At 55.6% G+C, this 27,791-nt stretch overlaps 11 protein-coding genes across 11 annotated transcripts; 8 read left to right on the forward strand and 3 right to left on the reverse strand.

Annotated features, from left to right (window-relative positions):
* Positions 1–77: 77 nt before the first annotated feature.
* On the forward strand, positions 78–5,987 carry GCG54_00004998 (Protein dopey; the record flags this gene model as incomplete). The annotated part of the gene is made up of 6 exons (XM_045405032.1): positions 78–177; positions 246–373; positions 428–2,817; positions 2,867–3,111; positions 3,158–4,614; positions 4,668–5,987. The coding sequence occupies 6 exons, from the start codon at positions 78–80 to the stop codon at positions 5,985–5,987; spliced, it is 5,640 nt and encodes a 1,879-aa protein (XP_045271216.1).
* A 62-nt stretch (positions 5,988–6,049) lies between these two features.
* GCG54_00004999 (Trimethylguanosine synthase) lies at positions 6,050–6,867 on the reverse strand (the record flags this gene model as incomplete). The annotated part of the gene is made up of 2 exons (XM_045405033.1): positions 6,050–6,731; positions 6,785–6,867. 2 exons carry the CDS (start codon positions 6,865–6,867, stop codon positions 6,050–6,052), a joined length of 765 nt encoding a protein of 254 aa, XP_045271217.1.
* A 425-nt stretch (positions 6,868–7,292) lies between these two features.
* GCG54_00005000 (uncharacterized protein) lies at positions 7,293–8,464 on the forward strand (the record flags this gene model as incomplete). The annotated part of the gene is made up of 2 exons (XM_045405034.1): positions 7,293–7,460; positions 7,550–8,464. The coding sequence occupies 2 exons, from the start codon at positions 7,293–7,295 to the stop codon at positions 8,462–8,464; spliced, it is 1,083 nt and encodes a 360-aa protein (XP_045271218.1).
* A 329-nt stretch (positions 8,465–8,793) lies between these two features.
* On the reverse strand, positions 8,794–9,532 carry GCG54_00005001 (Dolichyl-diphosphooligosaccharide--protein glycosyltransferase subunit dad1; the record flags this gene model as incomplete). Its single annotated transcript, XM_045405035.1, has 4 exons — positions 8,794–8,860; positions 8,911–8,974; positions 9,031–9,088; positions 9,224–9,532. 4 exons carry the CDS (start codon positions 9,530–9,532, stop codon positions 8,794–8,796), a joined length of 498 nt encoding a protein of 165 aa, XP_045271219.1.
* A 532-nt stretch (positions 9,533–10,064) lies between these two features.
* GCG54_00005002 (Transmembrane protein 14-like) lies at positions 10,065–10,522 on the forward strand (the record flags this gene model as incomplete). The annotated part of the gene is made up of 3 exons (XM_045405036.1): positions 10,065–10,067; positions 10,122–10,245; positions 10,329–10,522. The coding sequence occupies 3 exons, from the start codon at positions 10,065–10,067 to the stop codon at positions 10,520–10,522; spliced, it is 321 nt and encodes a 106-aa protein (XP_045271220.1).
* Positions 10,523–10,868: 346 nt separating this feature from the next.
* Positions 10,869–11,247, reverse strand: GCG54_00005003 (uncharacterized protein; the record flags this gene model as incomplete). Its single annotated transcript, XM_045405037.1, has 2 exons — positions 10,869–11,086; positions 11,214–11,247. The coding sequence occupies 2 exons, from the start codon at positions 11,245–11,247 to the stop codon at positions 10,869–10,871; spliced, it is 252 nt and encodes an 83-aa protein (XP_045271221.1).
* Positions 11,248–11,664: 417 nt separating this feature from the next.
* On the forward strand, positions 11,665–12,532 carry GCG54_00005004 (putative prefoldin subunit 2; the record flags this gene model as incomplete). Its single annotated transcript, XM_045405038.1, has 4 exons — positions 11,665–11,701; positions 11,835–11,925; positions 12,210–12,402; positions 12,500–12,532. 4 exons carry the CDS (start codon positions 11,665–11,667, stop codon positions 12,530–12,532), a joined length of 354 nt encoding a protein of 117 aa, XP_045271222.1.
* Positions 12,533–16,859: 4,327 nt separating this feature from the next.
* On the forward strand, positions 16,860–17,919 carry GCG54_00005005 (Transcriptional activator HAP3; the record flags this gene model as incomplete). The annotated part of the gene is made up of 4 exons (XM_045405039.1): positions 16,860–17,019; positions 17,316–17,426; positions 17,504–17,631; positions 17,710–17,919. The coding sequence occupies 4 exons, from the start codon at positions 16,860–16,862 to the stop codon at positions 17,917–17,919; spliced, it is 609 nt and encodes a 202-aa protein (XP_045271223.1).
* Positions 17,920–19,092: 1,173 nt separating this feature from the next.
* Positions 19,093–21,162, forward strand: GCG54_00005006 (RNA polymerase I-specific transcription initiation factor RRN3; the record flags this gene model as incomplete). The annotated part of the gene is made up of 1 exon (XM_045405040.1): positions 19,093–21,162. The coding sequence occupies one exon, from the start codon at positions 19,093–19,095 to the stop codon at positions 21,160–21,162; it is 2,070 nt and encodes a 689-aa protein (XP_045271224.1).
* A 1,241-nt stretch (positions 21,163–22,403) lies between these two features.
* On the forward strand, positions 22,404–22,711 carry GCG54_00005007 (uncharacterized protein; the record flags this gene model as incomplete). The annotated part of the gene is given in 2 exon segments (XM_045405041.1): positions 22,404–22,659; positions 22,674–22,711. The coding sequence occupies 2 exon segments, from the start codon at positions 22,404–22,406 to the stop codon at positions 22,709–22,711; spliced, it is 294 nt and encodes a 97-aa protein (XP_045271225.1).
* Positions 22,712–23,482: 771 nt separating this feature from the next.
* On the forward strand, positions 23,483–27,402 carry GCG54_00005008 (uncharacterized protein; the record flags this gene model as incomplete). Its single annotated transcript, XM_045405042.1, has 12 exons — positions 23,483–23,497; positions 23,559–24,331; positions 24,414–24,919; positions 25,655–25,722; positions 25,793–25,822; positions 25,884–25,974; positions 26,042–26,083; positions 26,190–26,344; positions 26,405–26,442; positions 26,521–26,637; positions 26,768–27,187; positions 27,261–27,402. 12 exons carry the CDS (start codon positions 23,483–23,485, stop codon positions 27,400–27,402), a joined length of 2,397 nt encoding a protein of 798 aa, XP_045271226.1.
* Between the last annotated feature and the right edge of the window lie 389 nt (positions 27,403–27,791).

Consider the following 27,791-nt stretch of genomic DNA (forward strand, 5'->3'; position numbering starts at 1 on the left):
CTCGAGACCGCCGTCTCAAATGAACAAGAACACCCTGATGTTCAAATCCACCAAACGATCCATCAAAGACCGCAATCATGGCTCTTGAGCCGGGCTCTGGCCGGCGCTCCGTCTCCCCGGAGAGCTCAGGGCGGGACTCCCCCCTGCCGCGCCAATGGAGAAACCAACTCGGTGCCGGTGAGGAGCTTCGAAACAAACGGGACTGATGCAAGGTCTTGAGAGGTTGAAGCTAACTGTGTCGTCAGAGGAGGCTCCGTCAAAGGATAAGCACTACCGCAAGTACGCATCCGGCGTTGAGAGGGCCCTGACCCTCTTCGAGACAGCCCTACAGGAGTGGGCAGACTACATTTCCTTCCTCAACCGCTTGCTTAAGGTAAGTTCGATGCTTCGCGCGTTCAAGATACTGGAGAGGCTGACCATATTCAAGGCATTACAAGCTCGACATCCCTCGACCACCACCATCCCTGCGAAATCGACCGTTGCGAAGCGACTCTCCCAATGCCTCAACCCCTCCCTGCCATCGGGCGTCCACCAAAAGGCCCTCGAAGTTTACAATTACATCTTCGCGACGATAGGACAAGATGGACTGTCCAAAGATCTGCCGCTCTACCTCCCCGGTCTGGCGTCGACGCTCTCCTTCGCCTCCCTGTCCGTCAGGACTCCCTTCCTTGACCTTCTGGAAACCCACTTCCTCAGTCTCGATCCTCGATCCCTGAGACCAGCCATGAAGTCCGTCGTTCTAGCTCTCCTGCCAGGTCTGGAAGATGAGACCAGCGAGGACTTTGATCGGACACTACGGTTGATGGAGAGCTTCAAGAAGTCGATACGGCCGGCAGGGAGCGAGGAACTGGAGGGTCTACACTCGACTGGTGATGATTTCTTCTGGCAATGCTTCTTTCTAGCCTCCATCACAGGTTCTAGTCGCAGAGCGGGCGCTTTGGCATACCTTGTGAGGAATCTGCCCAAACTGGGCGACTCGCTGGCTCAGGGGAAGCCTGTCAAGAATGGGATCTCGGAGGAGGAGCACTCTACCCAACTGGCACAAATGGTTACCTCCCCTGAACCGGGACTGCTTTTGCGCTCTTTCGCAGCTGGTCTTGCCGATGAGCAGTTGCTGATCCAGCGCGGGTTTCTGGACCTGCTGGTCACGCATCTCCCATTGCACTCAAAGGTGCTCCAGAACAGCGTCAAGCCGGGCGACTTGGAGCTTCTGCTGCGTGCGGCCGCCGGTGTCGTTATACGAAGGGATATGAGTCTAAACCGAAGGTTGTGGGCATGGTTTCTGGGTCCTGAACCAGCGCCAACGGAGAGCGAGAGCGGCATGGAGTCACCCTCATCGACTGAACCACACAACGCCTATTTTGCGTCCAAGACCAGCTATTTCGAGGACCATGGTCTTCGCCCGTTGACACGAGCACTGCTGAGCATGATTCATGTCGATCGAGAATCAAGCCCTGCAGAGAGGGCACGGCCTTACAGGATATGCCTATCGTTGATGGATCGCTGGGAGATTGGTGGACTCGTCGTTCCCGAACTTTTCCTCCCCATCATCAACAGTGTCCGACAATATCGGGGCCAGTCACCAAGCAAAGCCGACTTCAACGAAGTTTTCCGTAGTGCGAGCGTGTTCTTTGATGGCGTCGAAAGTGGGCTCATCTACGGCGAGATCGTTAGCCTGCTTGCTCAGGCAATCGGCCCAGGAAACGTGTCCGACAAGGAGCGCCTGGATAAGCTCGACTTGGTGAACTTCATTTTGGCTAATTTCAATGTACGTGAGGAAGAGATGATCACCATCCACGCGCCGCTCACTGCTTTGTCCATCTTGTCGATGCTGGAGGACACGAGAGAGAGACAGAAATCGTCCACCGTTTCGCCAACGAAAGGCTCTGGCAAAATCGCCGAAGAGGCGCTTAGCATCTCGCTCGCTCTGCTGGATCTCGTGCCAGACCGAGCCTTTCCCGCAGCTGGTGATAAGTCCAAAAGGACTGTAGAAGCCGGTGTTCTGGCGTCACTGTCGGCAGTCGAAGTCTTGAAGAGGATCAAGTCGTTTTATGTTGATGAGCAGGGCAACCTCGATGCCAATATTCCGTTCACGCCGATCGAAGTCGGCGAGCTTCTTCTGCGCAAATCAGGTCAGCTCGTCTGCGATGGCTTGAAGAACACCGACTCGGATTCGGACTTGGGTGCGAAGGGAAGAATTCTTACAGCTCTTCTATTGAAGGTTCCATCGGCGTACCATTTAGACGCGAGTTTCCTCATGAAATGTCTCCACGACCGTCTCAAACACTCCGACAGGCTGTCATTTGTCTCTTTCAACTCCATCCTTTACTTATCTGCTCATCTCTACTCCGCCGAGCGTATCGAGCTGCCTGACCTTTCCGAACTTGTCACTCCGCTGGTCCAACATGCTTGGGAGTTTCTGTCAGCCTCAGAACCCAAGTACCACGTCGAAACAGTCAGATCTCTATGGCAGCTTCAGACTGCTTTGACTGTCCAGAACCGAGACATTGAAGCAGCCCTGGCAAGTCTAATAATTGAAAATGATGTTCAGGGCTCGTTTGCGTCCCGTCCTGCCGATGCGGGCCGTCGCTTTAGCGTGCTATGGTCTCACTCACTACAAGATTCTCACGCCGACAGACGCGGGTCAAAAACACCAATGATTGAAAAGCCGCCGCAGATTCGCTTGGCTGGATCGGAATACTACGACGTAATGCTGACTCGGCCTTTGTTTCTGATGCTGGATGCCCTCCTAGACGAGAGAACTCAACTGTTCATGACTGTTAAAGGATGGCTGAACAGTTTAGTTGGCACTGACAAGTGAGTAATACCTGTAGACGTATGAATCAGGAGACTAATACGGAAGCAGGTTGTTCTTAATATTCGTTCGAAAATTCGCATCCCTTCCTTTCCTCAGGGCCAGCCATGCCATCGGCTCGCCTGCGGCGTCGGCAGCTTCCACAACCTTTACTGTTGATGACGACCTGGATGTTTGTCTTTACTACCTGAGAACATTGTCAAACGTTCTACGCTGGGCCCCGGACGTGATTTGGGCTGTATTGGCCTCGACCTCGCTCACAGTCGATGCAGAGCACCCAGAAATCTCACAGATGAGTATGTAAACTAGTCCTACACGAAGATGTGTGCTAATCGAGAGCAGCTGGCCATGAGGGAGAGATTTCCATGCAAGAGGTTTTCATTCACGTCTGCCTGCGATGCATCGCTGGAAACAACGAACCGGAGGAGCAACTCAAGATACGATCTACTCAGCTCCACCGCTACGCCCTGACTGTTATGCACCAAATCCTCCTCAACCCCTACGCCGAGCCTCTTGCAAGCCTTCACTTGGAGAATGTTCTTATCGAACGCCTCCTCCAATCGCTAAACGGAACGGACCCATACGTCCAGGTTCTTCTTCTGGATGTCGTATTTGACGCGCTCAAGCTTCGGGACGTGATGATCGCTGATGTCCCGGGTTCCCCGACATCTGAAAAGAGGAAGCTGAGTCTGGAGCCCTCCAAGAGCATTAGAGTATCAACACAGTCAGAGACAAAGCCAACAGCACCACCACCTAACCTACTCAAGTGCCTTCGGGCTGGACTGAGTTCTCCTAGCAGCCGCAGCGTCCTCGACAGTTGGGTCAGTTTCCTAACGGAATGTCTCCCTTTCTACTCCGACACGATTTTCCAAGTTTTGATTCCCCTCGTCGAAACACTTTGCCGGCAAATTTCCAACACATTCCAAGATCTCCAGTCCATCTTCAGGGAGAATGGTGGTTCAAAACAGGATGAATGGAACGCTCCCGAGTCGACTCTGATCTCTTTGCTGAACGCCATTGAACATGTCCTGGCACGAGCGCACGAGCGACTTCTGGTCGAGGAAGCCAGAACGCAGATTGTCAAGGGGCCAGACCAGCAGCCAGGATTCTTCGGCAACATGGTCTCGGGCGTTTTCAACTCGGACACCCCCCAAACAAGGAGCGCTACTGCGAATGATAGACTCACGGTGCATTTGGCTTTCCAGGATGCCGTCCGTATTTGCTTCACCATCTGGTCGTGGGGTCAAGGGAACGACGCAAATGCGCAGGACACGACCTCAGTTGCTTCCTTCAGCTACACATCCCTCAGAATGAGAAACCGAGCAAGACGGCTGCTTGAGCACCTCTTCGCAGCTGAGACCCTGGAATGTCTTGAGACCGTCATTGACATCTGGAGAAGCTCCATCAATATCACAACACCAGTGCCCTTGTCGGAAGTGTTCAACTTGTTGCCGGCTCTGGATGGTTCTCGGCCCAAACATACAATCCCTGCCATCTTTAATGCAATTTACAGCAGAACCAACCCTGGTGCCCTGGATGCGTCTCGGAAGTCAACTTTGACAACATCCTTACAAGACATCGACCTCGTCACCTTCTTGGTTGAGTACGCCCGCACCCTGGAAGATGACGCAATGGATGAGATCTGGCTCGACTGCATGGCCTTCTTGCGCGACTTGTTAACGAACCCGTTCCCGCACCGACAGACGCTACCGAGCCTTCTAGAGTTCGCAGCAATTCTCGGCGAAAAGGTGGACAACACCAACTTTGGCGAACAACGAAAGATGAGACGTGAACTTGGGGTAAGTCATGTGCGACAATGTATTAGCACGTTCGTCTTACTGACTTGGACTAGGACCTTTTCCTCCGGCTTCTAACCGCCATCTTCACCACCAAGCCCTTGACCTTTGCTGACACAGCCCCGTCATACGAGAAGTCCGACAAGAATCGTGATGGAATTCGTCGGACCACGACGATCTCACTGGTCAGCGTCCTCGATAGAGCCGAGGATGTGGTGGCTATCCTCGCCTCAATCGTCCCGAACCTTCCCAAGATCTTGGTCGAGACTGACCGTGTCTTGTCCGCGGCGAGCACCATCTCGACGAACGTCATTGGCCCAGCTTTCAGGGCAAAGGCATTCCCCGAGACCGTCTCGAAGAACACCCTGGATTTGCTTCAGGAACTGTCCAGGCTGCCAAGTAATCAGAAGACGTGGAAAAAAGACGTTAGCGATGCTTTCAACGATGCCAGGTTCTTCAACTCAAGCATCGACTTGGTGCGAAGCGACTGGTTGCCACTGCTGAGGCAGTGGACTGTCAGTGACAAGGAACGCATGCCCGAACTCCTGAGTCGCATGAGTCCTCCCACGACTGCTGGTATCGTTTTTGGTGTCGGAGCCACTTCTGCACGTCTCGAGGCAGACCGGAAAACACAACTGAACCTGCGCCGAACTGCCACGTTGGTGCTCGCTGCCAACGAAGATGCCTACGTTACGGAGCTTCCTCTCATCGTAGACAAGCTTGTGGAGCTTCTTGGTGCCACGGCAACGTCCTCGCCATCTTCTACAACACGTGCAGAGATTTACATGCTCATTCGCGCTCTGGTCCTGAAGACGAGTGCGGTGCACCTGGCAATGATCTGGCCAGTCATCAACGCCGAGCTCCACGCCGCGATCGCGTCTGTGGTCGCTGCCGACCACAGCACAGCATCGGATATGTACAATAACCTGTCGATTTTGCAGGCATGCAAGTTGCTTGACTTGCTCATCTGCGTCGCGCCTGATGATTTCCAACTCCACGAGTGGCTCTTCGTCACGGACACCATCGATGCGGTGTATCGATCAACAAACTACCAGCCTGTTGCCCTGGTGGATGAACTTTCAGAGGAGCTCGGGACCATGGGCATTAGTCTGTCTCTGCAGAGCACACCGGCAGCCCACCTGGCCGCGAGCAGCTCACACAGGCGCCCTCTTCTTGGACCGGGCGGCATCAACGACGAGGTCAGCATCGACAGGAAAGACGAGCTGGTAGGCAAGATTTTACGACCATTCTTCGGCCAGCTGAGCATCTTCGCGTTCGAGTCGACGTACGCGATGGCGCCGCTGGACCGAGAATTTTGCATTCAGGGGCTACTGAAGGATTTATTTGACGAACGTAGCGTGGTAAAGGCGTTGTAAAAGTAGGTATCATGTTTTAATCATCCCATGAAAGAGGGAGAAAGCTTAGCCCTGAATGAATTTCAAATTTTCCACGATTGACTTGGCGGCTTGAACGCCCCTGGTACGTACGCCACCATCGCCTTGCTCGCGCCCTCCATGCAATACTGCACCACCTCCAGCTTTTCCCCGTCCGGAGTCAGCTTCGCAATCTGCCTCAAGTCGCTCGTCCGTGGGAGGAATAGCGCATGGTCCATCGGCATGCACGCCTCGTGCAGCTGCTCCAGGTTATACGGCTCCATCTTGCTTAGGTCAAACACCTCTGCGCTGCGGTACCCCGGGCCGCCCCACGGCGGGCTCGCGAACACAACCGTCTCCTCGAGAGGCACGCGCAGCTCCTCGGCCAGCGCGCCGGCGGGATCTGTCTTGAGCTTGTTCAGGAACTCGAAGCAGTCGCCGTGGACCCAGGTGATGTAGTCGGCGACCTCGTAGAGCTCCGCGTTGTGCTGGGCGCAGGCGAGGGTGGCGGCGTCGCGCTCGATGGAGATGACGCGGTCCCAGCGGCCGGAGGCGGCGAAGGCGATGGTGTTGCCGCCGGCGCCGCCGAAGATGTCGACGAGGAAGCGCTTGGAGGGGTCCGTGTAGGACATGTCGTTTGCGACGGCGTTGGCGACGGGTTCCGGGGTCACGCCGAACCAGGCGTCGTTGGTGAGGTAGACGCCGTCGTCGTACCAGGAGAAGATTGAGCGGCGTTGGGAGAAGTATCTAGGGGACTGCGTTAGTTTTGATGATTGTACAGAAGAATGGGAGTTGAATACTTTTGGAGGTCCCAGGGCACTTCGGCCTTGGATTCATAGTGGTGGCACTCATCCGTCAGGGGAAGTCTGGCGGCTGCTTTCATTTTGATGGTGATTCATGAAGCACGGATCTTTCGAGCGCGTAGTATACAATGAAAATTTGAAACTGAACTTTTGATGGAGACTATCAGGTGTTGGGGCCAAACATGATCGTTTGAAAGTATCTTTTGGCCACTGAGGCCGTTGAAGATGAATGAGCGAGGCTGAGAGAAACTGCAATCCAGAACAAAAAGGCCCCACTTAGAGCGCCCCACTAAAGCGGGAAGAGCTTGGACCATATGCAAGGCTGACGATTGGCTCAGATTCCTTGGATGACAGCTTGCTCCAAGGGGAAATAACACATGGTTCATAGCTTCAAACACTTTCACGCGAATACTTTACCCAACTTTGCGGTCAGCAATCATCCTAAATCGACACCACCGAATTACAATAGACGAGATAGCTCAGCTCAAGTGCTGGGCGCAACACCATGTTCAATGCGCTGAACCGCTTCATGTCCCGCTTGGACGGGCAGCAACCAACCCAGCAGAACAACCAACAGGGCTCCTTCGGCTTCCAGGTTTTGAGGAACACGAACCTCGAGCTGAACGTGGAGCCTTGGTTTGACTTTATCATTGGAATCAACGGCCGTCCGATTGTAAGTTGAAGCCATATTCCCTTCTACCTCCTTCGCCAAGCTCTGCCTTCAACTCCGAAAACAAAACCACTAACACGACGAACACACAGGACAACCCCGACCCCCGCCTCTTCGCCCAGGAAGTCCGCAACTGCGCCGGCGGCACCGTCCTCCTCGGCCTCTGGTCCGCAAAGGGCCAGCGCACGCGCGAGCTCCACGCCCCCGTCCCGCACGACACCGCCTCCCTCGGCCTCTCCCTGCAGTTCACCCCGCTCTCCGTCGCCGCCAACATCTGGCACGTCCTCGACGTCGCCGCAAACTCCCCCGCCGATGCCGCCGGCCTGCTGCCCTACGGCGACTACATCCTCGGCAGCCCCGAGGGCGCCCTGCACGGCGAGGGCGGCCTCAGCGAGCTCGTCGAGGACCACATCGGCCGCCCCCTGCGCCTGTACGTCTACAACAACGAGTACGACGTCACGCGTGAGGTCACGATCCAGCCGAGCCGCGAGTGGGGCGGCGAGGGCGCGCTCGGGTGTGTGCTGGGGTACGGCGCCCTGCACCGCTTGCCGCCGCCGCTGAACGAGCCCGTGAGCGCCCCCGGGGAGATGATGTTCGACGGGGAGAAGGATCCTAGCGGCGGCGCGGCGTACGGTGCGGACGCGGGGCAGGCCTTGTTCACTCCGGCTGTCGCTGGTCTCGGGGGGCCTCCGCCGGCTGATCCTGCGGCGGGAGGAGAGTTTCTCGTGCCGGCGCAGATGGTTGACGCGGGCAGCGCGCCGCCGCCTCCGCCTGCGGGCACGGCGACGACGAGGAAAAAGAAGGACAGGCACCACGGGGGCAACGCGATGATGGACGATTACTTCAAGGAGCAGGAGAAGAAGAGCAGGGAGCTCGACGGGGTTTCGAGCGGTGGACGTGGGACGCCTGTCGCGCCGCCTCCGAAGACGGGGGGACCGCCGCCGGGGCCGCCTAGGGCCGGGACGGCGTCGCCGCCAAAGGAGAAGGAGGAGGGCGGTGAGGAGTGAGGTTTCAGGTACAAAAAGGCCGAGGGAGAGTGATTGCATAGAAATTAGACGTCGCGCGGGTACTTGGCATGATGATTCCCGGAATTGCATTTCTTTGTGCTTTAGTTATACGACGGTCTAACCCCCCGTGCTGTGATGCAACGCCTTGCTTCTGTAATGTACAGTTTGTATTCGTTCGTTTCCCGCATATTCATGACCATACGGCGGCTTGGCTGGGCTGTTCAGGCCTGCCTCAGATTCTCTCTTCTATCTCCCACACACGTTTTGTCACCCCCTGAGCAACCCCCTTTTGGATACCCATGGTGTTAATGGCAAGTCGATATCGACGCTTAGTTTATGAAGTTGACGCAGAAGAAGTGGAGGATCAAGCTGCATGCGACGTAGTCGGCGAACGCTCTAAGATTGACGTTAGCTTCGTAGAGTTGGTGGAAGTTGGGCGGGCTTACCTCTCGGGTGATACAGAGGGGAAGTCGGCCTTGTTGGCCTCGGTGGTCTGGATACGAAGGGAAGCTGAGAGGGTTTGTTAGACCATTGAATCGAGAGCGGGAAATATGCACTTTACGAACCAGTGAGGACGAATTGTCCAACGGTGGCAGAGAAGCCGGAGAGGAAGGCGTTAAAAGGCTGTTCACACAGATGTTAGCTAGCGTTCCTTGTCTCTAGTCCTCCCAAGTCCATTGACTTTCAACAATGACCCCAATGCCTGTCCAGAAACACAAGACCGAGTCCTCCAAAATCACAAAAGGGACCTAGACGTACGTAGTTGCCAGCGAGGACGCAGTACAGGAACTGCAGGGCGCCAACGGCGACGAGGAAGACCATGAAGACGTCGATGAGCTTGGTGCGCTGCGGGGTGTTGTTGACGTAGTGGTTGTAGATGTTGCCGAGGACCTTGTCCCAGTTCTGCGCACCGCTCGAGATCTTGGTGTTGGGGACAGCCTTGGGCTGGGAGGTCATGGTGCCCGGGATCGCGGCGGCGGCGGTCGGTCCAGCGGGCGCCGAGGGGGGAGCCGGGGCGGGCTCGGCGGCGGCGGCAGCGGCCTTGTTGGCGTTCTTCTTGGGCGCCATTGTTTTTGGTGTTCTCTCGTGTTGTGTCGTTGAATTCGAGAAGCGGTGGTAGGTAAGGACTGGGTTTCGGTTTCGGGGGTGGGAGGGTTCGTCGTGGGATTTTTGAGTCGCGGCGAGTTCGAGGTTTACGAATGCGCGGCCGCTACGAGTAGAGTGGCCTGGGAGCTGTGCTGGGGGAGCTGTCCTTTCGAGGACACGACAGCTTGAAGCCACGTTATCAGGTGATTGTGGCTGTGCGTCGGCTATCGGCAGGGGGTCAAGCCACGAATCTGGGGTAAGAGCTGGTCTCTTGAGGTGATTAGTCAGGCAGTGTTGTGCGGAATGGATGAGATCATCCCCTGAGCTGCACCTGGTGGGTGGGCGGCCGAAAGCTTGGACTCCCGAGGCACCGAACCACGTTGGAAGTTTCCCCCATCTTCTGCAGCACCGCGACGAACGACAACTAGCAAGCCATTTTATACCAATTGCTCTCTAAGGTTCACGAGGTTTTCAATTGCACGGTATTCCGACAGTAAATCAAATATTAGTCACAATGGTCCGTTGGCCATGTCAGAGCACAAAGTGGAACAACAGCTGACAATGCGCACAGGCTTCCGACCTGCAGACCCCCTCCTACGTCCTCGCCGTCCTGACTGCCGGCGGCGGCATCGCCGGCTATGCCCGGACGAAGTCCCTCCCCTCGATCATCGCCGGATGTGCCGTTGGATTCCTCTGTACGACATCTCTTTACTTTCCTCTGCTATTTCGCAATGCCTTTGGGCAATCGAGACAAGACCTTCGACTAACCAGGGAACAGACGCACTCGGCGGCTACCGCATCCAGAACCGCGAATCCTACGGCGTCGAGCTGAGTCTGCTTGCCTCCGCAGTCCTCGGCGGCTCCGCCATCCCCCGCGCCATTCGCCTCCGCAAGCCCGTGCCGATCGGGTTGAGTGTGTTGTCCCTTTTCGGTCTGTTGACCTTCGGCAGGGAGTTCAGTCGTAGCTTGTAAAGCCTTGCGGCGGTGGGAGAGGAATGAAATTGTACACTTTTTTGCTTTTCGTTCGCACATGGCCGTACACCGGTAGCCCTGAAGAAGAGAGAATAGAAAAGCATCTCTTTCCACTGGGCTTTCCGGGGCCCCAATCGTATTGTACAATATTACTCCCTGACAGGATGTACCTCCGAACCCGAGTTCCGTGCTCTTTTGTGAATATGCAACCTATCCCATGACGCCGAGCCCGCAATGAAGTTGTGATTGTCGCCCTGTATCATACAATGCTGCCGCCGTCGCCGCCCTCTCTTCGATTCGTGTCGTTCGATTCGCTCGTTTCGTTCGGCGTTTGGTTTCAATCAACCTAATCGAGACCGAGAGACTTGTTCAGCTCCTTGATCCTGTTCTCGCGCTCCTCCCTCTTGGCTCGCGCTGCTGCGCGGTTGGCCTCGGTGCGCCTCGCGCGCGCGCCCTTGAGGCACTGCGTGAGCTTGTCCTTTGCGTCGTTGCAGCCGCCGGTGGCCTTGTGCAGGAAGCCCCTGGCGTGGCATTCTTCGAGGGCGACCATGACGTCTTCGCACTCTGTTTGTCCGCGAGAGACTTCTGTCAGCATATCCATATCCTATTCAGGTGCTGCTGCGCAATGGGTTCGCTTTCGAAGGGTGGCGTGGGGATGGATTCCGGGGCAGGAGGGGTTCTATCGACTGACCGAAGTTGTCCTTGGTGTGCAGATGGGGATGCATGGCGGGCGACTGTACCGAGACTGGTGTACAAGATTACGAGACGTTCGGTCGTGTAGAGGGGTTGTGAATACTGGCACTGCAAGTCGTGATGCGAATGGCGCAAAAGAAATTCAACATGGAAAAGTGCTAATTGGAAGGCGAGGGATTGGATGAGACCACCGTCTAGTGGGGGGCGAGAAGCGGTTGGTTCGCCGTGCCGGGCTTTGATTGATTTTACGGGCGCCGCGCCGTGACCAGGGGGGCGGTGGGCACTGCGGTAAAAGCTCGGACCACTGCCTTCTAGAACTTCCACCGCAGTTGGTGCCAGGGTGACAGGCTCATTTCAGGCCCTCACTCTCACTGTCCTTCATCGACGACTCTCAACCTAATCATACGCGTATACATCGGCCGTCGCGCTGATCGGAAGTCTAGGTCAAGATGTCGGCGCCAGCAGCTAGCCAGCGGAAGCAGCAAGGTCAGTTCCATTTCCACGACGCAGAGGGTGCCCTGAGGCAAAGGCCAATGCATGGCTCCCAGGGTGCTGTGTGAATCAAACTTCACCCCGCCATCGGCCGTCCACATACTAAAACTACTTTTTTCCATCACAGATTTGCAAACGCAATATGGCATTTACAAGAACACGCTGCAGCAGATTGCGCAGAAGATTGGTGATGTCGAGCAAGAAGCCGAAGAGCACAAGTGCGTCTTTTCCTACTCTTTTCGCTCACCTGCCGTGTCGTTGCGATGGTTCCCCCTTGGTGTTCTTCATGACGGCAGGATCGCGGGGCAAGGCAACTACGTCGTCCGGGGGTGTATGAACTCTCCTTGAAGCCCGGGTCCTGGTCGCCACGCACACCGCTCCTCATCAAGACCCCCCTTGAAAGCAACATGGCATCTACACATATCACACCGCTTGTTACATCATGGGACAGATATGAGAGAAAAATGGGCAGAAGAATCATGCTGACGGGGGAGAAAAACAGGCTCGTACTAGAGACGCTGCAGCCGCTATCTGGGGATCGCAAGGCCTTCCGCCTGATCAACGGCGTGTTGATGGAGCAGACGGTCAAGGACGTCCTGCCGGCGCTGACGACCAACTCGGAGGGCCTGAAGAAGGTCCTGGAGGACTTGGTCAAGCAGTACAAGACGAAGCAGGATGAGCTGGAGAAGTGGAAGGTATGTGTTTTCTGGCATGGAGCCACCAGCCCACTTTGATTTTTTCGGGTAGGCGACGTCATTGAGGAGCTGTTTGCTGACGGCTTTGGGGTTACAGAAGAAGAACAATGTCCAGGTTGTCCAGAACTGAGACCCTGAGGATATGCTAGTCGACCGGCGGGCTCTGTAGGTTGGCACTCTGTCTCGGAGGCCTGACGACCGTTATTTGCCAAAGTCGTGCCAGGAAGGACTGGTTGTCTCACACTGGCTCGGGGCAGTAGCTCTTCACGTCTGAGCTTCCGATGCTGAGCTGTCGTTGCATGCTACAAGAGACCATGAGATGTGAGATGTCTCGACACGTTTGCAAGATGAAAGAATGAGGCTGCAACACGCTTGTTGCGAGCGAGATTCCCATGAAAATACGACAGTTCTCGGGAGATGTCATCGTGATGGAGGCCGTGTTGGTGGTGTAGTGATAGCAATGCGTTGTACAGCGCCATAGGCACACACAGACGCAACAAATGCAGCCCGGCGGCAAGGGCGTTTCAGTGCCCAACAGTATTATGTCCCAAAGGTCGTCAGACGAACACACCACCTACTCGAAGGTGACATGCAGGTGGTAGTTGTTATGGCTGGCTGACAATACCCCGATTGACGAGGCGTGCTGACTGGCTGCGTCTCATGCGGCCCAGTAATGGTGGTGTGGTCAGGTCTTCTGGAACGGCAGTTCGTCAGCTCGGGCTAGTAGGTCATCCAGACCTCCCCTTCCGCACGTCAGCGCCGGGTCATGAGAGGACTGCGACGCTGCCGTCTTCTCGTCGGAGGAGCGGGCGGGGGTGGAGGCGACGGACCGGCCCATCCGGCCGAAGATGCTTTTGCCCATCGGTACGTCAGGCGCCGATCAAGACTTAGCCACAGAATGGCGGAGGCATCCGATTCGTATTTGCCGAGAGATGAAACGTGACGACTGCGATGATGGACTGATTTCATCTTGGATGCTCCCGGGGCGTGATATCATGCGTAATCTGGAAGCCGCGGCTGAGTTCCGTCGCCGGTGCCCAACAGATGGTACGCAGTTAGATGTCTGCATGAGGGGGCTAGATGTGGGAGGCATCCCGTAGGCTACATCCACCCCGCCAATTCACGGTACGATTTAGTGAGATGCATCCTGCAAGTAAAATAGCAACCGTGTTGTAGAGTGGGCTGTCCGTATTTTTGGATTGCCTATTATGGCCAAAGTCGCGGATGGACCGCATCAAAGACTGCTCGTCCGGCTGGCAAGATCCCACCTCCATGGCGCGCCCGGCATCGCCTGTGATGGCAGATGTGTGTCATGCCTAGCGAGATGCTCCAAGATGCAATAGGAATTGTTCCATTTTCTCGCATGTTATGACGATGATGCCGTCAGGCAGTCATCGTTTGAGAACAGGCAGGGCGAGGCACACCGGTTGCATCTCGGCGACGTTGTGGACGACCGGGGGTTGTAGAGATGTGGCTCTGAGTTGTCAATGTCTCCAGGATGAGAGAAGCGCAGCCAACTCATGCAACCATTACGGCTGTGACAGAGTCGAATTCACCCGCAGAGGCGAGGGAAGACCGACTGTGGTACCCCTCTCGAGAGCGACAAAAAGGCCGTTGGAGGAGGGGTGGAAACCGCATCATCCGGACAAGGGTTGTGGAAAACCAGAGAAGAAATCAGTGCATCGGATATGGTGGTCTTTTTAGATAGATGCGGAACGCAGAAGCAGACGCAGAAGCAGACGCAGATGATGCTGCAAAAGTCGTCCAATCCCAGCCCAACCCAATTAGAGGGCTATTGGCTCCCGACAGAATTAAAGGAGCCCAACCATACTCGTCGCAGTGCCTAGTGACTGTGGTGGACCACTGGCTGGGCCAGGCGGGTTGTCTGTCTGTCCATTACTGCATGCAGGGTCAGACGTAAGGCGATGGGCCGCCGATAGGTGACCGGCGCTTCGCCGCGGGCATTGGAAGAATTTCTCCGTGTTGTCGTTGGCACAAACGGCCGCAGACTGAACGGCTTCTGACGTATCTGGGGGATTTTGTGCCAATCAAGAAAACAGGAAGCTATCGGTATTTTTTATTGGCCGAGAAAGCTCGAATCGAGCTTGTGTCACGCAGCCTCGCGCCCAAGCTCCAAGCTTCAAGCTCCCTCCTTTGGCCGTTGGAGGAGCGGTTTTGACTGCCGTACCTTGACCAAGATGGGTGGCAGGTACTTCGTAGGCAGGCTGCCGCCAACCAAGGCGCAGGTTTCGGCCCAAACGGTCGGCCGTCGTCATTCGGGGCGCTTCCTTAGGCTGCTGTCAGCCTCCCCCGTGCCTGCCTGTGCCGGTTAGGTTGGGGGCGGACTCGAGGAAGACAGGTGACAGGCTCGATGGCTTGTTTACTCTGGACGGTGCCATTGTCAAATCAAGCGGCGCCGTCGCCCTCCATTTCGATCTCATCGCGACGGCGGATGGATAGCCCAATCTGCCAGAACGTCGCACGGCCGAAAAGGAAGAGGCGCGTCGACGGAACAGCTTCTGCTTGCGATGAGAGCTGCATCGCTTTGCTGCGTCGACGACGCCCGTCGCGGGTGAGGACCAAAGGACGGGGTATCAAATTCCACCTCCAGTCCCGTCAGCAAGTCTGCAGGAAGCAGGAACTTACGTCGACGTCCCGTCTTGCCCGTCGTACTGCTTTGCATGTCCTGCTTGGCATCCGCCCGCCGGTGTAAGGCAAGGTAGCCGTGTTTGCTACCCTCCTCCGAGCTTAGTGGCTTCGTGCCGCCTACACCGCTCATATACCAAGCATGGGCAGGATAGAAAGAGTCCGTGTTGATACAGCGTTAAATGCATGCAATGACACATCAAACTCTGCTCGGCGGGAGTGTCGGTACAAGACGGACTTGGTCGTCTCTTCGGAATCCCCTCGCGCATCGTCAAGGCGCCAGTGTGGTGGTTCATCTTTGCTTGAGCTTTCGTCTGACAGCAACAGCAGGGCCCAGATCCAAGTATGTCGTCAGACACCCGACGGCCGAGGGACATCCGAGCGCGCAAGAGAAATGGAGAATGCGAAGAGCAGTCGCAGCAGCAGCGCATCTTCTCAGCCGCGTTGTTAGGGAGGAGGATCGGATGATGGGGGGCTGGAGGTACCGCGCTAATCCTTGGACGGGACCATGGTGCTGACAGGTACCTCCATCTTTGGTGGTAGGGCTCAGCCCGGGCAAGTACCGCCTACGTTATCGATAAAACGGGTGGTGGGCTTCGCGACATGGAAGGACATGGACGTTGTTATTGTGTTTAATGCGCTGGAGGTCTTGTTGACCGCACCTTCTTGCCCACTCTCCTCCATTTCTCCCTTCTGCACCAACTGCGAACCCCACGTTCTTGCAGCCATCAACACGTACAGGTGCATCCGCCAGAAACCAGGCGCATTGTTAGGCTCGCGACCTCGATCGAACAACTCATACACCCTGATCTTGTAAGGAACAAACCAAAAACTTTCCAGACCCTGTCGAACGGCACTTGACCTGGGACCCCCCTCCTCCAGTCCAGTGCCCTCACGTTGCCCCATCTCCATACACACCAGCAGCCACGCGCCGTCGCCCTTCTCTGCTTGTTGCTCTCCCACCAGTCGCTGTCGCACTCCCACTCCCGTCACTACCTATCCTTTTCGGGCCAAGCGAAGCTTTCTCTGACGCGACTTTGCAGCTGTTACCTCTCGAGCCCGCTACCTACGGCTGTCCCGTCCGATAGCCCGGTGTGTAACCACAGGTCGACTCTTGCGCGCCCAAAGCTCCGCCAAAGTCACGACAACTACGGACTACAAGCATCTCTACTGGTACCAGACCGGCTGCCCACGCGCCTCCTCGACGCAGCGCTCCGCATCGCCTCCTACCAGGAACAAAGTACCGTTTTCTCGCCTCGGGGCTGCTGATTCGACCTGACCTCACCCCCCCAATTTGCGACTCGCGAACCCAGTCTCCTCTTCTCTCTACACCAACCCAACGGGTCAAATCCGCGCGCCGAGTTTCGAGCACCAACCCGGAGGAGCGCGTATACCCACAGCTGCAGCAGGGCGATCACGAAGCATCAACGCTACCCTCATTCGGACTCAATAGGACGGCCGTTCCTGTGGGACCCGCAGACGCAGCCACCCTCTTCCCGCTTTTTTCCCAGTCTCTGTTCCCAAGTCTGCCAGGTCAAGGCAGCAGACAGGCCAACCCCAGAACGATCCGTCATAGCCTGAAGTCAAGACAGGGCCTGCCAGGGGATCGCGAGTAAAAATAATCCATCCCAAGGACAAGCCGAGGGGTCCAGGGCAGGATTGACGCACGCTTCTGCAGCTAAGCCGCGAGACTTGCAAGCCCTACGGTCCTGCAACGTGTCAGGGGACACATCATCCCAAGCCCGTGTGTGCGAGCTGCAAGAACCCAAGCAAATTACAAGAACGCCAGCAGCCGCTGCAGGTAGCCAAATATGTCGGACTCCCCCCAATCTCCTCCCAAGGATGTCGAGCAAGGTGTACAATCACCGGAAGAGGAACAAATGAACGAGCCTCAAGACCCACAGTCCGGTGGCCTGGCCTACGCCGAGTTCGAGGTCAAGGAACAGGACCGCTGGTTGCCCATAGCCAATGGTAAGCCATATTCCCCTTTCTCACCGACGACGACGACGATGTTTGGACTTTTGGTTCGTCCGCGCCAGCAAACTTCGTGAACGCTGTCTTTCGACTGGATTGGATTGTCTGTCTGCTATTCGCTTGTCTGGTTCTCGTTGCTGTTCGTGGTTGAGGCGCGAAGGTTCAGACGGTCGTTGTGCGCTCTCAAGTCGTCATGTCTCATGATTCGTCGCCAAAGTCACCCGAAGCAACAGGCGCTTCTAGTGGCGAAAAATATGATGAGCTTGACGCTAACATACGAAACTTTGCTCCAGTCGCCCGCATTATGAAGAATGCTCTTCCCGAGAATGCAAAGATTGCGAAAGAAGCGAAGGAATGCATGCAAGAGTGCGTCAGCGAGTTCATCTCATTCATCACCAGTGAAGGTAAGCTTGTTTGCTCCACAGCTGCTCCCCCTTAGCCAGCAAGGATTTTCGCAGAAGAGAAACCTGACCTATCACAGCATCGGAGAAGTGCCACCAAGAGAAGCGCAAGACGGTCAACGGTGAAGACATTCTGTTCGCCATGACATCTCTGGGCTTCGAGAACTACGCCGAGGCACTCAAAATCTACCTTTCGAAGTATCGGGAAGTACGTATAGCCATGATATGACACTGCCACACATTGTGTGCGTCAATTTTGCAATTGGAGCCTGACTGACGGAATCAGCAGCAATCCCAGTCCAACAGAGGAGAGAGCTCCCACCGCCCCGGTAGCAGCGGATACGGCGCCAACCCGCCAGCCGGCGCCGGAAGCTTCCAGGCTGAGCCTCAGAATAACGTTCTCGGAGCTCAACAGGGTGACGGCAGTGCCGACCCGAACTACATGTACGGCGCTCAGACCGGACACAACGGCACGGGTGGCGCGGACGGCTACTAGTCTGTTCTGCGTGAACTCTTGCGGTTGTGGTCGTGTATTGTGTTAGGATTGCAGACACCTTTTCTACTCTCGACATATATGTACAGGTCGCGACTTGAGAACGTACAAGCCCGGCCAAAGACGATACCTGGACATACGTGCAAGTGTGTATAAGTACAGGGCCGGGAAGTGTTCTATTATCATTGAAAAAGGTACGGCGGGGCATACAGGTGTATATGAGGGGCCCCAGGAGTCACGTCAAGGTCGGAGAGCAGCAAGGTTTACCCAAAAGGGCGTCGACTGGACAGGAATTTCTTCTTTCCTTTGAACAATTGGCTGTTGATAGATTCCCCCTTTTCGCGTTGCGATTCAGTCAGCCATGTCAGACCCATGAGTGGTCTTAAGGCATCGGCAGAGAGCAGTTCAGCAAGCATTCGAGCTAAAGGAACGGACCCGGGCCGTATTTCCTTGGCAGATGGCTACAGCACTCTAGATAGCTTCTAATTCCAGTTCCATTCTGTCGCGCAATCACTTCTTTGGCGTTGATTCTTGCCACTTTGAAATGGGGACTCATTATGACTCTCACCCATGAATGAAACATATCGGCGAGCTTCATGACTTGCGGATTCAACTACGCATGTACTTCATTCGACTTACACAACGGCTTAGGCAGCTATTGCAACGTGCCCAATAGGAGAAGGCCCCATCAATGATTCCCCAGCTTCTCATCAGCCACTTAAAACTGTAAGGCGCTTGTGACGAAAGGTGCACGGTCCAAGGACCACTTCAGGGGTCTTGAGTGCGGCATTGGGCACGTGCGCAGCCCCTCCAGTCTCAAAATTTTATCCAGCCAGTGGATGCAAGGCCCAAACAAATCCGTGCCGCGCCTACCTTACCTAGCATAAGAAAAAAAAGTGATGGGCAGCCTTTGACCTATCACCAAACTATCCAGGCAACAAACCGCCGAAAGAATCTCTCGGTCGGCCGCCACTTCAATCCAGCAACACCTCGAGGACAATAGACGCCCCGACGCTGCTTTCACAAAAGAACCAGATATGCATGACGTGTTTCTGCGAATCCTTGCGCAACACATCTACCAGTCTATGAGAATAGCCCGACACCGTGCCGCCACTCTGCGAGTTTCCCTTCCAAGCGCCTGAGAACGAGCCTTGACCACCACGTACGACTATCTCCATGCGACCCTTCACCCCCATCTCCAGACATCGGTCTGGCCCGCCACCGAGAACAGCGACGCCTATTAAGAGTATCTTGCGTCCTTCCGTGCTGGGCCGCCGGAAAGCAGACGAGGCGGGGCTTGATTCGGTTGCAGCCGACCCTCCCTCCAGCCCGACCAAGCGGAGAAAGGTCTTCATCAACGAGATGAACAATCGCGTTTTCGAGTTCGGCGGTCGGTCGATGGACGAGGTAAACGCGGAAGTCCGGAAAGCTCTCGAGGAGCACCTCATGGGGGAGGATGAGGAATACGACAATCTGAAGGAGATCTTCGCCAACGATAAGCAGCGATACTTGCCGCCTGTCGCTGGGGAAGAAGAGGATACCCTCAAGCCCCAGGAGCTCAAGTGCTACGTTCTGGCGCTGACTAGCTGCGTCCCTCTCTTGAAGAACAAGGCCTGCAATGGTCTCGTGAGAACCGTTCTTCAAGTCTCTTGGCTCGGCCGAGACGAAGACTTCTTCAAGGTCTACATCCAGTTCCTGGCTGCCCTCATTAGCGCTCAGGGGTCCTACCTGACGCATGTGCTGTCCATGATTGTCGAGAAATTCTGCCACTCCAGGCAGTCCGAATGGGGCGTTGGTGACTTTCCTCCCGTCAGCCGCTCTACCATGCGCGAACGTCTGCATACCGGTCTCCAATACCTCCTTCAGATGTTCCCGGCTGCCACTCCCGTTCTCCGCAACTTGCTCGACACCAAGTTTCCTTTCGATGACGACCCGAAGAGGATGTTCGTTTCCTACGTCATCAACCTACTGAAGCTCTCTGACTACGCCGGAGAGCTGGATCTTGACATTATCGACGTGCTCCTCTCGCGCCTAGTCAAGATCGATGTGCAGATGCAGACGGATCTTGACGACCTCGACGACGACCTCACGGCATCGGTTGCGTACGCACTTGGAAAGTCACTAAACACTGGGTCATGGGAGGGCGATGAAGAAGCCGAGGAGGAGGACAGCGACGACGAGTCCGTCGACAGCGATGATTCGGATTTTGACGATAAGGAAGAAAAGATCCGCATTGTTAAGTGCAACGTCGAGAAGCTGGACGCTATCCTTGACACACTATTCGATCACTATACACCACTTTTCGAAAACCCCGACTCGGACGAGGCTTGGGGACGCTACGCCCTGTTGGTGCAGTCTTTCGGAAAGATCGTTCTGCCAACATACAAGTCTCGCCACACACAATTCCTCCTCTTCCACTTCGGCCAGATGTCGGCACGCCTGCGCGATACCTTCGTTGGCAGCTTGATGCACATCTTTGGCTCCCAAAATCGACCGAGCTTCGTACGACAGGCAGCGGCTACATACCTGGCGGGTTTCATGGCGAGAGGCGCTCACGTCCCGCCTGACCTGGTCCGCACCGTCTTCGCCCTCCTACTCAAGCAGATGCAAATCTACCGCGTGAAGCACGACCCCGACGCGAGAGGACCCGATTTGCGACGACACCAAATTTACTACGCGCAAGTCCAGGCTGCGCTGTACATGTTCTGCTTCCGCTGGCGCGACCTGATCGTGGATACGCCCGAGTTTGTCGACCGCGACGACCCCGCATCGTACCTGGGCAACGAGCTAGAGTGGATGCAAGGGATGAGGGAGGAGCTGTCGGCGAGTGTGTATTGCAAGATGAACCCGCTGAAGATCTGCGCGCCCGCGATCGTCGAAGAATTCGCGACACTGGCCCACAAGCTCGGCCTGATGTATATCTTCCCGCGTGTGGAGGAGAACAAGCGCATCAGATTGTCGCAGTTTGTGTCGGACACGTACGGCACAGGAGGCGCTCTCCGGGACACAGGCTCCGGAGCACAGGATGAGGAGTCGTACCAGCTCGACCCTTACTTTCCCTTTGACCCTTACCAGCTGCCCGTAAGCAAGCGCTGGATCCAGGGAGACTACGTACAATACCAAGCTATCCCGGGCCTTAATATGGAAGCTGGCGACGATGATAGCGATGAGGAGGAAGACGACGTCCCCGAGACAGATGTTGAGGAAGACACAGCTACGGCTAGTGAGGATGAAGACGACGATTGAGGACTCATAATGGGGACACTTGAAGGATGCATCAAATACGGCGTTGGGCGGCAAAACAAAAAGCGATTTCGGGCCAATTTGGCAGTGGAGATATGATTCCCGCAAGGCGTTGGGCGTGTGTATAGGTCATGTCGTTGGACGAGAAGACAGATGAAGGGAGATGTCAAATGAGCATTTCAGCCTCTCTCTCAAGCATCGGGGATCCGCAAGGAGAGTCAGAGTAGCAGTCGATGTACACGAGGCCATCTCGTATTTGAAAAATGAAGAGTCATTTCAAAAACAACCCATCTTACCCGATGCCAAAATCCAACAGTCTCTCCTCTAGCGAAACTTGGCTGAGGTAGTAGCTATGGATGGGACTCCTTCCCCCGTATTCATTGACAAATCGAGGAAATTGTCATCCACGGGCATTTGAGGCGGAAAAGGGATAAAGTGTCCGGTCCATCAAATACAAATCTCCAAAGCTGAGGTAACACACGCACGCCACACGCTACACACTACACTGCACTGCAACCGCGACACTGCAGCTCTGCCGCCCAAGGCACGTGAGATCAGCCCCAGCGCCCTTCTTTTTGGGGAGGTGCTTTGGAGTCTGTTGCACGACGCTTCTCTACAACTGGATAAGCGCCCTTTGGCAGCCCTTCCTCCCCTGGTCTGGTCTCTCCTCTTTCCGCCCTTTGAAGCAGGACACAGCCAGCCCCCGGACGTCAAGCCCAAACCCTGATGTCTAGCAAGCGCCGACAGGCACCACATTCCCCCCCTCCCCCTCTGCCGTCGGATCGTTCTGACTGAGGGTACATTGAGTGGGCTCCTAGGTACTGTTAACTCCTCTTGCCATCCCACGCAGCGGCAGCGGCAGCCGTAGCAGGAAAAAAAAAAGGCGAGTGAGGGTCCTCCTCCCCAGTGGCGTGCATAGAGAGATGGGAATTTGGAATCGCCCATTTCTCTTAAGTCTTTGCGATTTCCCCATTCCAACGTTTCTGCCTCTTTCGTCCGCCCCGCGTGGAGATTTTTCTTCGTCTAGACAAGAGGACGGATTCAGCGGAACAGCATATCTAGACGGACCATTTGCTGCTCTTATCATTCGTTTCCATATCTTCGGGTCCAATCGCCGGTTCTTAAAACAAACGAGTCCTCTCACCGTCTTTTTCTGTGGGCGCCATCTCTCACACTCCCACGCCCGGACCGACCTTCTCTTTTGGAGCTGTTTGATTCCTCATCAGACATTTCGGTGAGCGGTTATGGCGGATCATCAGCAGGTGCGGCTGTCGAATGAGGCTGCTGCGGCGCCATCGGCGGCGGGGGAGGGGCAGCGGCAAGACAGGGGCGGCAGCAACGTCGACAACAACAACTTCAACAGGCCCTCCTTCTCGGATTACTGGCAGGGCGAGAAGGAGAGTGAGAGGGCGGGACGGGTGCAGTTCGTGACTGAGGGGCCGCCGCCGGGCACCTCGGGTTTCTCATCGGCGGCAGCGGTGACGGCACCCAGCACGAGCAGTGCTTCTCCGCAGCCGCTGGACCAGCACCAGCGGCGGCAGGGTTCATGTGAGTTCCGATTTATTTCGTGCAGATGTTGTCCCCTTTTCGGATATCAAGATTCCATCATCCATTCTCATTCGCGGCTCTTCCCTGGTTCGATGGGGTTTTTGCTTGATGCTGCGTTGCTGGGATTCTCTGGCGATCACCTCACATTTCCTTTCCACGGCGCTGCATCTCGACCTTTCTTATGTCTTACTGCATTGGAATACAGTAATTGATTTGTCACGGGCGAGCGGTCGAGAGTGGGCAAGCAGGGGTGTTTGCTTTTTTTTATTTGATCGTCTTGTCTTCTGGGTCTGGCTGTTGCAATGATTCCTCATCGCAGCCAGCACGGGTGGCGTCTTTCCCGCCGCTAAGAGGCGAGATGGCGTGGTTGCGTTGGGAATCTTTTGGAGGCGCGCGTGTGCGTGCGCTTTTCCCCTCCCCCAGCGGACCTCGCGAGCGATGAAGCGCACCAGTGTGTGTGTGTGAGTGTCTGTGGTGTGTTGTGTGTCCCTGCATCCCGAGCCCGGCTTTTTGATTCCAAGGTGTGGTCCCCCACCACCAGACGACCGGTTTTCCTGCCCACCCGATGCGTACACCGCTACCGGGTTTGCGAAGATCTCGGTCTGAACCCTTTCCTTGGCTTCTGGAATCAAACTCGCTGGATTCGGAAGTCTGCTGGCTCTGCTTCCCGCATTATGTGTGGGCACACGCCCACTTTGGCACTTACACCAAAGATTCCATCGAACCACGAGCCGCGAACCCCCATGTCTCATTACCTTTGTTTTACGTCCTGGAGATGTTGCTTCGTTTCGTTATATCCTCCTTGATAATTTCGGAGCCCTTATATTCTCATCGAACTATCATTATTTAAGACGTCGACGACATCACGAGATACAAAGAACGAGCAAGCTAACCTCACCATCTGCAAACCAGCCGAGTCTGCCACTACCGCGGACCACGCAAAAGAAAAGGCGAAACTTCGACGGCAGCAAGTCCGCAAGGCGCAGATCCAGCACCGCACGCGCAAGGCAAACTACATCAAGCAGCTCGAGCTCGACGTGTGCAAGTTCCGGGACATGATCGCCGCCGCGGAGAAGGAGGTGCTCGCGTACCGCCGGGACAACGAGGGCATGAAGGGCGCGCTGAGGGCCCGGGGGCTGAGGGTGCCCGAGGAGCTGAAGGGCAAGGAGAAGGATGTCCTCGTCGGCGAGGTGAGGATCGCCGCCGCGGAGGAGACGCCGGTGGAGGAGCCGTCGTACGAGGAGGTGATGCAGCAGCCGGTGGAGGTTCACCCGTGCCAGCCGCAGCACTCCCACGTCCCCGCGCCGCCGCCGCAGCAACAACAACAGTTCCAGCAGGAGCAGACGGATACGCAGGTGTTCAGCGCGGAAGAGCAGCAGATGTTGCCGGAGGATGTGTCAATGGCGCAGCCGTTGGATTACGACCCGTACCCCCCTGCCGACCTGTTCGGGGACGTCAACATGGGCGACATCACCGTCACGATGAGCAAGGACGCTACTCTTGGCACGCCGTGCTTCCAGATCAGCTCTTCGTCCACTAGCAACCTCTCAACACCGGTGCGGCCTGCTACGCCGGATCAGCTGTCTCCTGAGCAGGAGATCATCGCCATCAACCTCATCCTTGCGTAAGTCTCTTCAGTACCCCCTCAAACTTGAAAACTGCAAAGGCCTTGGAGATTTATCATATGCTAACCGTCGACCCAACAGGATGGAACACATCTGCTGGGACCACTTCCACCCGCGCCAGTACCCGCGCCACGCCGACGTGACCAAGGCGGCCTCGGGTCACACGATGATGGCCTCAACAATGTGCATGTCTTCCGCGCCAGAGCGTGTGTACCGCTCGATCCGGCGCCGCGAGGTCGAGACGCAACACACGTGGCACGCGCACTCAGGCGCCGGCAGCGCGCTGACTCTGCGGTCGCTGCTTTCGCTGGCCAAGACGCTGAACCCGGGCGACATCGAGCTGACGCCGGTGCAGGCGTGGTTCGAGCTCGCGGCGCGGTACGGCGCGCAGGCGCTGATGCAGGAGCCAGTCATCGAGGCGCTCAAGAGGGAGTTCTGCGGCGTGGTGGACTGCATCCACTTCGGGGCCATCATCGAGCGGGATGCCTTTGAGAGCGTCGTGGCGAGGGTTATGGCTGAGGTCGGGGTGCCTGAGTTGCCGTGGGAGGGGATGGATGTCGATGTCGGCGGCGGCGGGCCAGCGATGAGTGTTGGAGTTCCGCAGATTGCGGCTTAAAAGGGGCAGAATCGAAGTGAAGGTATGATCTTGGTGCATCCACGGGAAAAGCAGGCCGGTTGATGGGATGTTGCTATCGGATTTATACAAGAGATGGTTGGCATGGGTCTATGATTGGTACTGGGATGAGGGAGGCGACGATTTTTACGACTGTTACGACAATATCACAAGAGAAAGCATCTACGGCCCAGAAAACACAACTATGCATGCGGAGAGAAAGGATAGCATGGAGAGATAGATTGGAAAGAATCACAACATGACAGAGTACGTGCTAAATCCCCGGGACTTGGAAAAAACTGTTCTTTCGGAGGCGGGCACGCAGGCCGAGAGATATTCTACGTTTGGCAGCTGCGTCGCCCATGCAGCCTCGTCTGTCTTGTCCAACCAACGTTGGTCTCCCATTCGCCATGTTGTTTCCTCGGACTCCACATCAGAACGTAAAGGGGCAACCTCGCCGTTGGACTGCATATGCATGTTTGGTCCTGGCGGTGCTTTTCTGGATATGGATCTGTGATCTCTCGCCCCTCTCCTTGGGTCAGGAAGGAGGGGTTGTCTGTTCCGCCTTGCCTGTTGTCGCACAATCTCCCCCCGCGAGTCTTTCTCTTTCTGTCCAACATCTCGACTTTCCTCAACTTTTGCCGTTCCAAACTTGCCTCGAAACTCGATCTCAGTCTGATCCGTTGTCGCAGTATCGCATACTGATCAGCGTCGTCATCTACGGAACAAACGATGGCTCAGGTCGATCACGAAATTCAAATCGGAGCCGAGGATAATGTGAGTCTTCGCCAAGAATGCCATGGCACCATTGCGTCTTTATTCTCAATCGTTGATTAATTTCACACAGAACCCGGTCGAAGACGGTGCTGAGGTCCAGGTGGGTTCTTGGTTTCGCTCCTGATGTTGCTCTGAATCTGATAAATGGACCACGCGCATAGAGCATCGCCTCCTCGCGCACCAGCCTTTCTGAGTCTCTTCGCGACTACCACTTCGAGAATGGCAGAACTTATCACCGGTACAAGGAGGGCAGTGAGTCTCCCGCATCCGTTGTTGGCAGTCTACTACGACACGGTGTACCGCCGCTGACTTGAATCAGAGTATCATTTTCCGAACGACGAAAAAGAGAATGACAGATTGGGTACGTAAGCTTTATGATCCTCTCTTCACACATGACTGGCCCGCTCTTCCAGCTTCTGCGGCTTTGACGTTCCCTCTAGCATTTAGATTTCTGACTTTGATGACAGACCTGCAACATCACCTAGCCCTTCTGACTCTGGGCGGCAAGCTCGGCCTCGCACCACCGTGTGACCCAGAGTACAAAGTCCAGAGAGCTCTTGACATCGGCACCGGCACCGGTATCTGGGCTATCCAGTACGCAGATGACCACCCCGAGACTGAGGTAAGTTCAGAAGACAGCTGTATGGCCTCACGAGGACAAACTTTGATTGGATGGGTTCAGGTCCTCGGTGTCGACTTGTCTCCCACGCAACCTGACTTGTAAGTGTTTCTTGCATTCGACCTTAAGTGGCGCGACCACTCGTGTTATACGAATCAAATTCTTACATTCACATCTAGCGTGGCACCAAACGTCAAGTTCGAGGTCGACGACATTGAAGACGAGTGGACTTACACCAAGCCATTCGAATACATTCACAGCCGTCACATGACGTCGAGTCTCGCCGACTGGAAAGCGTACATAACTAATTGCTACAAGTAATATCTCCGCCTTTTGAGTCTTCACTTGTTTGATCTTTCTGCTTCCACCACTCTGACACAAACTTGATGTCGTCGATTGGAGAGCTCTTCACTAAGACATCTGCAGCAACATCACACCAGGCGGTTACCTCGAGCTTCAAGAAGCCGAAATGGCATTCCTGTCCGATGATAACACACTGCCAGCCGATTCCGCCCTAGTGCGGTTCGCCGAGCTTCTCAGAGGTGCAGGTGCCAAGTTTGGTCGCAATTTTGTCGTGGCTAGCGAACTGAAGGAGCTCATGATTGATGTGGGTTTTGAGAATGTCACACTGAGCAAGTATAAGTGGCCTCTCGGGACGTGGCCTAAGGATCCCCATTTCAAGGAGCTTGGTATGTTCAACCACGAGAACGCAATGATGGCCGCGGATGGGCTGGCTATGGCGCCCTTGACCCGGGCGTACGAATGGACGCGCGACGAAGTTGAGGTTTTCCTGGTGGATGTGCGGAAGGACCTCAAGAACAGGGCGTACCATGCCTATGTGCCCATGTGAGTTTGGCTGATGGGCTTCAATTTCCGGTCTTGTGAGTTGATAGGAGTTGATGTTAATGGGTTATTTCAGGTACTTTTTGGTAGGACGCAAGCCGGCAACAACAGAGAAGAAGGATAGTCCTGCGCCGGCTGTGACCCCGGCTGCTGCTCCAGCATCGGAGGAGACTACGACGCAGAGCCCAGCTCCAGCTCAGTCTGGATCGCCTATCTAATAATGAGGATGATTTGAAAACGTACAGTCAATCATTGTGGGAAGAGACAGGGGTCGTCAAGGTTGACAAGCTAGCTGGAACCTTTGGGCACGGTCACGAACCATTAGTAAATCGCTGAGCCTTAATCGTCAACTTAACACCTTCTAAGATGAAACTGTAGCTGTCGGCGGGGTATTTTTGTATCACAAGCAGATGCTCTTGCGGCATCCTCGTCGAATTTGGACCACCGTAGACCTTCAGATGTGACTCATGTTTTCTGCAGAGTCTATTCACGAAAGGGTCGCAGGACAGAGGATGGGAGACATCTGCGAGCACATCTGTGAGAATGGCGTCATGTGTTGAAGTTGCACGGCGTCTGAGAAGATCTCTCAGAGTGTCTCACATTATCT

The sequence above is a fragment of the Colletotrichum gloeosporioides genome, assembly GCF_011800055.1.
Source record: "Colletotrichum gloeosporioides strain Lc1 chromosome Unknown consensus_2, whole genome shotgun sequence".
NCBI lineage: Eukaryota > Fungi > Ascomycota > Sordariomycetes > Glomerellales > Glomerellaceae > Colletotrichum > Colletotrichum gloeosporioides.